Raw genomic sequence first — 12,698 nt, 5'->3', positions numbered from 1 at the left:
GGGGATCAGGCCAGGCTGAGGGACCTCCTCCCCCCCAGTGCACAAGTTTTCGTGCACTGGGCCTCTAGTGTATTTTATATTTTGCTTAAATATCTAAAGTGTCTGTCTGTCTTTCCCAGTATAACTTCCACAAATGCAATGCTTTTTGTTCATCAAGTTCAGCATTCTATTCCCAGCTCCCAAAATAGTGCCTGCATCTCATAGGTGCTCAATAAGTCATTGTTGAATGAATAAGTAAATAACAGTCCCACCCTGGCCGGTTTAGCTCAGTGGATAGAGCGCCGGTCTGTGGACTGAAGGGTCCCAGGTTCGATTCCGGTCAAGGGCACATGCCCCGGTTGCAGGCTCGATCCCCAGTGGGAGGGCATGAAGGAGGCAGCTGATCAATGATTATCTCTCATCATTGATGTTTCTCTCTCTCCCTCTCTGAAATCAATAAAAACATATAATAAATAAATAAATAAATAACAGTCCCTACCTTCGTGCTTAGCCCAGGGCCGCCTGGTCCAGTGTGAGCGATGACTTAATGATGGTCATTGTGGAAATTCAGGTTCTATTCTTGAAGATTCTTAGTTGCCAAGCTTCTGAGTTAACACAAGTAAAGCGCCTTAGAACAGGATTGGCACACAATAAATGCTCAGTAAATCGTACCTATCATTATAATTAGGCTTCTATTTTCAAAGCGGCTTTGGTGCCAAGCTTCTGTGAATTAGTACTTCCCATCTCAGAGCAAAAGCCAAAGTTTGGACAAAGTTGTAAGGAGTTGGCCCCCTGCTCCCCTCCAGCTCTGCCCTCCTTCCTTCTCCTCTAGCGCCTCTGGTCTTCCTGATTCTGGCAGACTCTTGCCTCTTTCTACCTGGAATGATCTTCCTACCAATGTGCATGGCTCCTCCTCTCCCTCCCTCCTTCAGGTCTGTCACCTCCTCAGGGAAGATTACACTATTTAAAATTGCAACCCTCACCCTAACCAGTTTGGCTCAGCGGATAGAGCATCGGCCTGCGGACTCAAGGGTCTCAGGTTCGATTCCCGTCAAGGGCATGTACCTTGGTTGCGGGCATCCCCAGTAGGAGGCGTGCAAGAGGCAGCTGATCGATGTTTCTCTCTCATCAATGTTTCTAACTCTCTATCCCTCTCCCCTCCTCTCTGTAAAAAATCAATAAAATATATTTAAAAAAATAAAATAAAATTGCAACCCCCACTGTGGCTCAGTGGTTGAGTGTCTACTTATGAATCAGGTCACAGTTTAATTCCTGGTCAGGGCACCTGGGTTGCAGGCTCAATGCTCAGTAGGGGGAGTACAGGAGGCAGTCAATGGATGATTCTTTCATCATTGATGTTTCTCTCTCTCCCTTCCTCTCTGAAATTAATCCTATATAATAAAAGCCTAATATGCAAATCAACCGAACGGTGGAATGACCGGTCACTATGGCACACACTGACCACCAGGGGGCAGATGCTCAATGCAAGAGCTACCCCCAGCCCGCAAGCCCCAGGCAAGCTAAGGTGGGTGCCAACAGGGCCCCCCCAATCGCCCCGCAGAGGAAGGCAACCAGCAGCAGTGGGGGGGGGGGGGGCTGGTGAGCGGGCGGCGCCAGGGCTGCCAAGGCGGGTGCCAGCGGGGACCCCCCCAACCACCCCGCTGGTTGCCCCACAGATCGGCCCTGATCACTGGCCAGGCCTAGGGACCTTACCCACATGAACATTGTGCACTGGGCCTCTAGTAAAAACATATTTTAAAAAACTGCAACCCCCTCCCAGAACTCCCTTCTCTGCCTTTTCTCCACAGCAGCCACCATCTGCTACATCTTGTTCACTGTCTGTCCCCACCATTGGCCCCTTTCTGCCCCCATAGAAGCCATGAGGACAAGGATTTCATTTGCTTATTCCCAATGCTTAACACACAGGTCCTCAAATGATGTTTGTGAAATGAATTAATGAATCACAGTCCCTACCTTGGAGTTATTCTAAGGACCTGATGATCTCATGTCTGTAAGTGCTGGGAAAATGGCAATTGATTATAATTAAGTTTCTATTTTTGTAAGTTCCTAGATACACAGCATATATAAAGCTCTTGGGCTAGCACGTGGCACCCAGGAAACTATGATTATAATGAAAGTCCTCTTTGTATAGGTTGTTAGGTGACGTGACAGAGAACATGAGCTGTCTTCCACAAACCGTTTTCTGCTTTCTGGGCACTTGGCTAGGCCGCCTTCCCGGACTCCCTTGCAGTGAGCTGTGGCCATGTGGCGTAAATGCAAGCAGTACAGGCCACTTCTGGGCTCGGCTAGGGCTTGTAAAAGAACATGTACCTTTCCAAGCTCCCAAGCATGACCAAATGGATGACAACAGTCTTTAAGAGATGGTCTGGCTGTGGCTGGTTTGGCTCAGTGGATAGAGCGTCAGTCTGCAGACTGAAGGGTCCCGGGTTCGATTCCGGTCAAGGGCACATGCCCATCTTGCAGGCTTGATCCCCAGTAGGGCATGCAGGAGGCAGCCAATCAATGGTCTCTCTCATCATTGATGTTTCTCTCTCTTTCTCTCCCTTCCTTTCTGAAAGGTAATAAAAATATATTTTAAAAAATAAAAATAAAATAAAAGGAGATAGTCTGGGTCCCCAAATTACTAGATGAAAATGGATGCTTGCCAACCTGAAATACCCACCCTGGGCTATTATGTGAACAAGAAACAAAATTCTGTTGTGTCTGAGCCTGTATATCATGGGTTCTATGAGTAAATACATGGAAACCACACTGAACACATAGTGTTTAGTAAATGTTAATCTAGGCAACAACAAACCTGAAGTTCCCTCAACAAGGAGCCCGGGGAATGAGGGGCAGACAGATGCCCAGGCGTATGCCTCATATGCTGGAGTGTAAAAACACACACACACGCACACACACATACACACACAAACACCAAACACACGCTGGACCGACACACAGAATTTGGCTTTTATTCTGGCCTCACACATACAGCTAAGACGACACAGATAGGCAGTACTCCATCCCCCAGGATCATTTCACCCACCCAATCTCTTTAGCCCCCCTCCTCCCACCTGACCCTTCCTGCCAAGCTTCTGGGTAGGGGCTCGGCCTACACCTCACCCCGGGCATGCAGCATGAAGTGCCCATGCAGCTCCCCAAGGCTGTCGAAGGAATCCTCGCACTCGGTGCAGTGGTAGGTGCCCTCCTCGTCCTCGTCCTGCTCCTCCTCCCGCCCAGCGGGCTGGCCCTGGCCCTCCCCAGCCCGAGGTGGCTCTCCCTCTCCCTCGCCACGCACCCTGCCTTCGGGAGCTGGTGCTTCCTGGGGGGCTGCAGCGGGACAGCAGAGCCGGCAAGGTGGAGTGCCCGGTGGGGCCTCCCCGAGGGATGAGCGGCCACAGAGCTGGCAGGGCTGGGCTGGGGGGTCCGGGGGCTGGGCTGTACGGGGAGCCCGGCGGGATGGGCCACCCCGGCCCCCACCCAGGCGCTGCTTCACTTTGTAGCCAGGGTCATATTCAGGGTCGTCAGTGGTCTCCTCTTCCTCCTCCTCCTCATCTTCTTCCTCTTCGGAGTCCGGCTCTGAGTGTGTGTATTCGGAGTTAGAGGAATGCTCAGGACCTGATGGGGGACGGGTGGGGAAAGACAGTGGCATCAGAGGAAAGAGGGCTGTGCCTGCGTGGCTGTCCCCTCCCTGAGCCCCATTTAGTTAGGCTCGACAACAGATGGAAAGAGTGGCCGGGGCACAATCCTGCCCTTCCCCACAGATGGCTGCCCATTGCAAAGAACAGGGCCTGGCACACAGTAGGTGCTCAGTGACTGTGTGTCCATCAAATCACTGTCTTATAAGAATTGCATCTTAGCCCTGACCAGTTTGGCTCAGTGGCTAGAGCGTCGGCCTGCGGACTGAAGGGTCCCAGGTTCGATTCCGGTCAAGGGCATGTACTTTGGTTTCGGGCACATCCCCAGTAGGGGGTGTGCAGGAGGCAGCTGATGGATGTTTCTAACTCTCTATCCCTCTCCCTTCCTCTCTGTAAAAAATCAATAAAATATATTAAAAAAAGAAGAATTGTATCTTAGGGGTTAATAGGGACAAAATAGGAGTAAAAGTAGGAATAATAGCAGCGGCAGCAGTGTCCATCGCTTTTGGAAGAGCCCTAGCCTCATGCAGTAACTCACCTAATCCTTACAGCAACCCTGTGAGGGAGGCACTATTATTATTCCTAAGTGACAAATGGGGAAACTGAGGAACAGAGCAGTTAGGCCTCTAGTCATACAGTTCTAACAGGGAAAGCTAAATATGGGTGACTGCCTATGCTGGATCATTTTAGGGAGACAAACATTTGAACAGATATTTAAGCAAATTAAAATAGACAATATATATGTACTTTGATATATGTGGTTTTACATATAGTCATGTGCTGCTTCATGAAAAAGCTATGTTCTAAGAGATGCATCATTTGACAATTTTGTTGTTGTGTGAACATTACCGAGTGCACTTACTCAAATCTAGACCGTCTAGCCTACTACACACCTAGGGTATTGCTCTGTGGGGAGGAAAAATAATTTCCCTCTGCCCTTCTGGGCTGTTGGCTGAGACATCCCTGTAAAAAAGACAGACTCACAGGAGAAAAAAAGTCTAGTAACCCGTAAACCCCCTGTATACATGGAAGACTCAGGAAAACTGAGTAACTCACCAAAATGGTTAAAGCCACCACCTTAAATACCTTCCTCAGTTGAAGACAAGATGTTGGGGTGGGAGGAGTCAGCTATGGCAGATTACCAGAAATAGTGGTAAACAAGGGTAAGGTTGTTATGCAGATTTAAGTCCTAGTCTTCCCATAAGGATGCAAGTTTCTAGAGATAAGGCCATCCCCCTTCCAGGTACTTGAAGGAGACACCCTTACAAATGTAAATACCTTTTATGAAGGGTAACTTCTACTTGGTTTTCAGAGCTTCTCCCATGCTGCTGTTTGGGGGGGGGGGGGGGGGGGGGGAGCCTCAGAGTTGAAAATAATCCTTATGCTAAATAGACCTACAGTTGACCCTTGAATGCCCAGGGTTTGGGCTAAGGGGGTCAACTGAACAATCCTCTTTAGGAATGAGCCTAAGAAGCTCAAACCTGTGTTGTTTAAGGGTTAACTGTATCTGGGGGTGACAAATTATGTTCCCCTATAGTTCCTGGGCTACACACATATATAGCATGTTACTGTACTGAATACTGTAGGCAACTGGAACAAAGGTGTATTCGGGTAACGTGTTGCGCTATACCATTAAGATGGCTATGATTTCATTAGACAATAGGAAATTTTCAGCTCCATTAAAATCTATGCAACCACCATGGTATATGTATTCAGTTGGCCAGAATGTCATTACATGGCACATAACTATATTACTGTGATTTCATGCATATGAAGGACATGCCTAGAACAAGTTTAGGTTAAAAAAAAAAAAAAGGAAAAAAATGTAAAGTCCATGCACAGGAAAGGGTGACACAAGCAGTTGTTGTGAGGGGTACACACACAAGCCGTGGTCCAGGAGGGAGGAGTCCCCTCTTTGGTGGCAGTGTGGACAATACTGGCTTCTGTAGGTGCCGTGGCAGGACCTGCACAAAGCATCTCCTAGGACTGCAACAGCCTTGCCCTGCGCAGGTTCATGCTGGCCCCCTCCTCAGTTTTCGCTGGCAGCCCAGAGGGATCCTATTACAACTGAGCAGCCACACCCCAGGCATGCACGGGCCCCAGGGCCTGGCCAGCCTTTCTGGAGATGGACTCAGGCTTGCTGCTGCCCTTCAGCCACATTTCTGCTCCAGCGTCACCTTCTCAGTGACACCCTGACCATTCTGTCTAACCAGCAATCCCTCCCAGCACTCCCTATGCCCCTGCTTTATTCTTCTCAACTCATTTCATACAGCATCTGGTTGTGTGTTTATTGCTTGTCCCCCAAAGACGGAGCCTTTGTCTGGTTCATTGCTTGGGTGGCCCCATGGCCCTGATCTCCCTCCCCCCTCCAGGCCTTTGCCTCTGTTCTCCCAACTGGGGCCACCTTTTCCATTTCTAGCAGCAAACTCCTGCTCCTCTGTAAGGTTCCAGCTCACATGTCACATCCTCTGTGAGGTCCTCCCTGACTCCCCAGGCCGTCGGTGTCGAGCTCTGAACCCCTCTAACACCATCTGACCACCTAAACGTAACTATCTGGATCTGGAGACTGGAGACTCCTGGAAGGCAGGACATTCTGAGCCTCGGTCAGCCTTAGGAGACATTTGCTGAATGTCTTGGAATAGGGCCCCACCCCTCTTTATCCTCCCACCTCTGACTTCACACCACCTACCCTCCAAGATCTTCAATGCCCATTATGACTTCATGCGGTTGTGAAGTTGCTTTCTGTGAAAGAAAACCAGGTGGTTGTCCAGGGCTTTCATGTCCTCTATGACTTCCAGGACCACAAGCCCTTTTGCGCCCACCATGCCTTCTCCACCTCCGAGATCCTCAAAGCCTAGCATGTCTATGGCATCCACTGGTACCTCGATGCCCACAGCATCTCCCAAGTCTCCTCCCTCCTTGAAGACCACTACATCAGCAATGCCCACCAAGACATCAACAGCCCCCAACTCAGTCACGAGCCCCAGCAGTTCCAAGTCCACCAAATGGGAAAGTACAACAAAGACAGCCCCTTCTACCCAGCCCAGCAGCAGGTCCAGAGTTCGCAGCAGGGTGAGAACATCCAGCAAGGCCAGTACTGACACCAAGGCCAGCAAAACCAACAAGGCTGGCAGAGTCAGACGACACCACCGGAAGGGCACACACAGCCGGGGCAGAACTCCTGGCAGAAGGGGAAGACACAACTCCGGGAGGTCACCCAGCAGGGCCAGCTCTCCCAGCAGGATGAGAACTCAGGGTGCCAAACAAGGCACGCCCAGCAAGGTAAGAACCACTTCCCAGCAAAAACAGAGTGGGAAGAGTTATAGCCGGCCTAGAAATAGGAGCAAAAAGAAGAGCTATAGCCCACCAGCGACCTCGGACATGGGGAAGAGTTCTAGGCTGGCTGTAACCCCCAGTAGGGCAAAGAGTTACAGCCCCACCAGAACTCTCTTCGCGGAGATAGGTTACAGCCCGTCTCCATCATCATTCAGGAGGGTGAAGAGTTATAGTCAGATGTTCACCCCGAGCAGGGAACGGAGTTACAACCCAAATGAAATGTTCAGCATGGTCAAGAGTTACAACCAGGATAGTGTATCCAGTAGGACCCGAAGTCGCAGCCAGTCTAGCACCTCTAGCAGGAGCCGAAATCATAGCCGGTCTAGAACACCCAGACGGGCAAGAAGTCGCAGTCGGAAGAGGACCCACAGCAGGGTGAGAAGTCAGAGCTGGCAGAGAAATCATAGTAGGGCAAGAAGTCGTAACAGGAAGGAAACTCCCAGCCAGACAAGAAGACACAGCCAGTCTAGAACCCACAGCAAGGGAAAAAGTCAATACCAATTTAGGACCCTCGGAAGGGAAAGAAGTCACAGCCAGTCTAGAAGCCCCAGCAAGGGAAAAAGTCAATACCAATTTAGAACCCTTAGAAGGGAAAGAAGTCACAGCCAGTCTAGAAGCCCCAGCAAGGGAAAAAGTCAATACCAATTCAGGACCCTCGGAAGGGAAAGAAGTCACAGCCAGTCTAGAAGCCCCAGCAAGGAGAGAGAGAACAGAAGATCCAGAAGCTCCAGCAAGGAGAAAGGTCGCAGAAGATCTAGAAGCCTCAGCAAGGACAGAGGTCACAGACGATCTAGAAGCTCCAGTAAGGAAAGAGATCACAGCAGATCTAGAAACTCCAGCAAGGAAAGAGGTCACAGACGACCTAGAAGCTCCAGCAAGGAAAGAGATCACAGCCGAACTAGAGCCCCCAGAAAAGAGAGACGTCACAGCCGATCTAGAAGCTCCAGCAAAGAAAGAGATCACAGCAGATCTAGAAACTCCAGCAAGGAAAGAGGCCACAGACGACCTAGAAGCTCCAGCAAGGAAAGAGGTCACAGCCGAACTAGAGCCCCCAGAAAAGGGAGACATCACAGCCGATCTAGAGACTCCAGCAAAGAAAGAGATCATAGCAGATCTAGAAGCTCCAGCAAGGGAAGAGGTCACAGACGACCTAGAAGTTCCAGCAAAGAAAGAGATCACAGCCAAATTAGAACCCCTAGAAAAGAGAGACATCACACCCAATCTAAAACCCCCAGAAAGGAGAGGGGCCGCAGTCGATCTAGAACCCCCAGGAAGGAGAGTGGTCACAGAGCTGGAACCTCCAGCAAGAGAGAGCACAGCCGGTCTAGAACCCTCAGCAAGGAGAGCAATCACAACCGGTCCAGAGCCCCCAGAAGTCCCAGCTGGAAGGGATCCCCTAGCAGGGTACGAAGTCCAAGTAAGAAGAGAACACCTGGCGTGACAAGGAGCCATTCCCCGTCAAGATTTCGCAGCAGAGCCTCAATCCCAAACCAGGATGATACTCAAGCCAACACCCACTTTGAAGCCACCTCACCTGGAGAGAGGTCCTCATCGTCTTCTTCCAAGCTGGCATAGCCTCCAGTTTCAGCTGGCTCACGAGTCTCTGTCATGGCCAGAGGAGGAGACAGGAGCAGAGCAGAAGCTAGGCAGCGTCTCTCCCCGGCCAGCTCTCCACAGCTACACCTTGGCCACAAGTTCTCTAATGCAGGATGTCAGCCGGTAGAGGGATGCTGGAGGGGGAAAGGAAAGGCCTGTGGTAACTCAATAAATTTTTACATAGCATCTGCCTCCCCGGGCGTAGCTGTGTGCTCAGTGATGGGGGTAAGGCAGAGATGGCCCCGGCTCTGTCCCCGACTGCCTACTGGGCCTGCATCTGCCTCCCCGGGCGTAGCTGTGTGCTCAGTGATGGGGGTAAGGCAGAGATGGCCCCGGCTCTGTCCCCGACTGCCTACTGGGCCTTGGCTGCAGGCCCTGGGCCTGTGGAGACTTTAATTCCCCCATGTGGGCAACCAAGATGTCTGTGGTTCTTATTCAATGGGGTGGGGAAAGATAACATTCCAAATATTTAAAAGTGGATACTAGCTCGGGCATGATTCAGAACTGAGATTGGAACATGGTCCTATGCTAGACATTAATCAGTTAGTTGCTGGATTGTGGGAAAGTCTGGGGTTGGGGGAGGATTCAATATGGTGGTAGGGGTATGGATTACTGGTGCAGTGGTGATATACCAACCAGTCTAGAAGTATTTAAATATTTAAACAACTGGTATGTCTGTGCTAGTCTGTGAATATCAGCCCTAGTTCTATATCAATTTACACCTCGGCAAGATAGTATCTAGGTTTGAATCCTAAATCTGCCATATTTTAACTGTAGCTTCAAGCAAAGACCTTACCTTCTCTAGCTTGTTTCCTTCTGGATACAAAAAGGGCTTCCAGCCCTAGGTGGTTTGGCTCAGTAGACAGAGCGTTGGCCTGCGGACTGGAGGGTCCTGGGTTTGATTCCGATCAAGGGCATATACCTTAGTTACAGGCTCAATCCCTGGCCCTGGTCAGGGCACATGTGGGAGGCAACCAATCGAGGTGTCTCTCTCACATTGATGTTTCTCCCGTCTCTCCCTTCCACTCTAAAAAGTCAATGGAAAAGTATCTTCAAGTGATGAATTAAAAAAAAAAACGGGGGGGGGGGGGGGTGGCGGGCGGGCTTCCAGAACTTAACTCATGTACTCCTCTCAACCATGTTGAAACAGATTATCTCCTCTGTATAGATGAAGGCTGGGAGAGGACTAACAAGTAGTCCAAGGTCACACCAACTGGCAGGTACATGAACTAGGATTTGAAGCCATCTCATCCTACCTCTCGTAAAATGATCCTTCGGCTGAAAATATTTTTCGAAGATTCAGTGGGTTCATTCATATAAATTGCTCGTAGGTGTCAAGTACTCATTAACAGTAGCTGTTACTCCTCCCACTCCCAACTCTATAAACCTCAGCCATTCCAGACTTCTCCCTCTCCCTTGTGAATGCCAGGACTTCTCACATCTGTGGGTCGTAGTAAATCCTGCTGTTCTTGTCTAAAATGTCCTCCTTTGGCCTTGTCAACCTGGAGAACTCCTACTCACCCTCCAACGCTCACCTCCAACACAGAACCTCTGTACTTCTTCCCAGCTCAAATTCTACTTCTGCCTCTACCAAGAAGACTTCTCTGAACTCTTGTGCTTTCTCTTCCTCTTCACCAATCCCCCCCAACACCACTTCTTTGTCTCTCCCACTGCACTTCCTAACAGGGAGAGCAAGTTAGTGAAGGTGCTGGCAACATCAGCTGCACTTCTTATATGCCAAGGCCTGTGCTGGGCAGTAGGGATACAATGGAGCCTGGAAGCCAAGTTTAATGCTGGGGACTAAAGAGAAAAGGATTAGAATTAGTCTAAAGGAGTCTGGGGCAGGAGAGCTTTCTAAAGACACCTAGATATGGGCTTTAAGGACAGAGAAGATTCACAATCGCAGAGAACAGTTCTCATAATACCCTATTGCCTGTACGGCTTCATTTAATTTGGGAATTCTACTTTATGTCAGGAGGTTACCAGACTTAGTCACTAAAAACAGATGAACCCTGGCCGGTGCTCAGTGGTTAGGGTCCGCCCGTGCAGAGATTTGATCCCCAGTCCTAGTCGGGGCGCCTGCGGGAAACAACCAATCACTGTGTCTCTCTCACGTGGATTTTTATCTATCTTCCCTCCCCCAATCCCGACCACCCTCTCTAAAAATCAATGGAATATCCTCGCTGAGGATTAACAAACCATAAAAAACCAGACGACACTCAATGAATTTGAATTTCAGATAAACAACTAATTACTTAATATACATAGGAGGGGCCATGTAATATTTGGGACGTACATTTGTTTATCTGAAATCAAGTATTTCAACTGGCAGTCCTACCCCAGGAACACTCAGAACTTCCTATGAGGTTACCAGGGGACACTGCTCCCCGGTCTAACCTACCCTCCACACCACACAAAGCCCCCTCCCGGGCACTCAGAGGACGGTGGAGGCATTCCGTGGTGCACAAGCCCCATTCCTCAATGGCTGTGAACAAGCCCCATTCCTCAATGGCTGTGACGGCTGGACTGGCCCCCATGACTTTAGAGGGGCATGAATGAGGAGGCTACCGCATACAATGTCCTGAGTCTAGAAGAGCAATCAACTCCCAAGATTCCCTGCGTGAACATAATAGGCACCCCTGCCCACCAGGCTGGGGGAAGGAGCCAGAGCAAAACGTTTTACGTTTTACGGCACAATAAGGACCAGTCCCCATAATGCCCCGCTGCAACTCCCCCCCAGGATGCCTCAGGCCTGCAGTGACCACCTTGCAAGGAGCGTCGAAGCACTTACTCCTCGTTTCCAAGATGCTCATGGGGGGCGTGTGTGTAACAAAGGGGACCGGTCCCCCGCAAGAACTAGGGTAATTCTTCCCAGAATGCACCAGGCCTATAAGGACTAGCGGGCCGACTCCCACACGTTTAGGGCAGGGCGTCCCTTTTTTTCACGTTGCGCCAGGGCGGCATGGAGCCGCTCAGGTCTTGTCCTCAGGCCATCACCGCCCAAGACCGCTGCCGGCTCCTCCGTGACTGAAGCCGTCACTCCCATCATGCAGCAGTGCCGCAGCGCCCGCTTCCCAGCATGCCCCGCGCACCTCGATCCCGGACACTCACCGGCTAGGGCGGCCCCCGCTCGGGCTCGGCGGCGGCGGCGGTGGCGGCTGCACGCCTGGGCTCGGCGCCTGCGCCGCGAGTAGGATGGGAAGGAGCGCGAGGGGCGTGAAGAGCCTAGGGCGCTTGCGCGCCGAGATGGACCATTCCTGGCGCACAGTGTGAAGAGGGGCTATCCGAGTCGGGCCACCGTGAGGCCAGCGCAGGGGGTTGCGGGCTTTGCCCCTCGCTGGCCGGGTTTACTTGGTACAGTCCGCAACCGGCCACATGGAGAAATTGCAGGGCTCGCGCGTGCGTGTGCGGGGCAGGAACGCGCTTTGTAGATGGGATGAGCCGGGGGTAGGGGGACGCCAGCTCTGCCGGGATTCGGGACCTGAGGCCTGTTCATTTGCATAATCTTAGCGCGGGACAATGGAGGCCTCAAGCACCAAATGGGGTGATTTGCATATTCCCCGGAAAAGCTGTACTCCGGAGCGCAGTGATTAGCATATGTGGGGCGGGGGGCGCGCCTGAGCAAGGCGCATGCGCAGAGGGTCTGCGGACTAGCGTGCAGCTGGTAGCCTTGGTTTAGTAGGAATCAGTTTGCATCCGGAGAGGCGGCTCAAGGGTCAGGATCCTTACCGACCCTCACAATCCTCCAGCTCCAACCTGGACAAATAATTACTGCTCTTTTATGTGTCAGGCCCTGTGCTAGCAGGCACTATGGTTTCCGCAGTGAACAAGACATTACCCGGCCCCTATCGTCCCGATGCCCCAATCAAAGGAAGGAAATCCACACATAATCAGAACCACACTCTGGAGTGGTCAGACTTGGAATGAATGGAGCATAGGGAGGTGTGGGGGCTAGAGGAGGTGCCTGCCCCAGCCTGAAAAGGATTCCAGAAGGTGATGATTTTTAAGCCAAGGATTAATAGAAGCCAACTGGAATGGGAGTCGTGCTGGCAGAGGGAAGAGTTTACGGTAAAGGCCTAAAGCAACGGTTCTCAACCTGTGGGTCGCGACCCCTTTGGCGGTCGAACGACCCTTTCACAGGGGTCG

At 51.2% G+C, this 12,698-nt stretch overlaps 2 protein-coding genes across 4 annotated transcripts; one reads left to right on the top strand and one right to left on the bottom strand.

Moving 5' to 3' along the window:
* Positions 1–2,930: 2,930 nt before the first annotated feature.
* On the bottom strand, positions 2,931–12,022 carry ZNF428 (zinc finger protein 428). 3 transcript variants are annotated; one of them, XM_070401987.1, is made up of 3 exons: positions 11,664–12,022; positions 8,491–8,686; positions 2,931–3,600 (listed from the first exon to the last, which is right to left on the bottom strand). In XM_070401987.1, the coding sequence occupies exons 2-3, from the start codon at positions 8,564–8,566 to the stop codon at positions 3,095–3,097; spliced, it is 582 nt and encodes a 193-aa protein (XP_070258088.1). In that variant the 5' UTR covers positions 8,567–8,686; positions 11,664–12,022; the 3' UTR covers positions 2,931–3,094. The 3 variants fall into 3 exon arrangements, with proteins under 3 accessions (XP_070258088.1, XP_070258090.1, XP_070258089.1); XM_070401989.1 differs by lacking the exon at positions 11,664–12,022 and adding an exon at positions 11,344–11,546; XM_070401988.1 differs by lacking the exon at positions 11,664–12,022 and adding an exon at positions 9,349–9,623.
* SRRM5 (serine/arginine repetitive matrix 5) lies at positions 6,399–8,555 on the top strand. Its single transcript, XM_070401986.1, has one exon. The coding sequence runs from the start codon at positions 6,399–6,401 to the stop codon at positions 8,529–8,531; it is 2,133 nt and encodes a 710-aa protein (XP_070258087.1). The 3' UTR covers positions 8,532–8,555.
* Positions 12,023–12,698: the final 676 nt, after the last annotated feature.

The sequence above is a fragment of the Myotis yumanensis genome, unplaced genomic scaffold, assembly GCF_028538775.1.
Source record: "Myotis yumanensis isolate MYYU_CA2020_CCGP unplaced genomic scaffold, mMyoYum1.0.hap1 SCAF_23, whole genome shotgun sequence".
Classification (NCBI taxonomy): Eukaryota; Metazoa; Chordata; class Mammalia; order Chiroptera; family Vespertilionidae; genus Myotis; species Myotis yumanensis.
This window is presented reverse-complemented; position numbering and strand designations above follow the sequence as displayed.

Excerpts from the sequence above, each read along its gene's own strand:
- SRRM5 (XM_070401986.1), top strand. The coding sequence starts at position 6,399 with ATGTCCTCTATGACTTCCAGGACCACAAGCCCTTTTGCGCCCACCATG.
- ZNF428 (XM_070401987.1), bottom strand. The coding sequence starts at position 8,566 with ATGACAGAGACTCGTGAGCCAGCTGAAACTGGAGGCTATGCCAGCTTG. Across the intron at positions 3,601-8,490 it reads CGATGAGGACCTCTCTCCAG|GTCCTGAGCATTCCTCTAAC; the intron begins GTGAGGTGGCTT and ends GTCCCCCATCAG.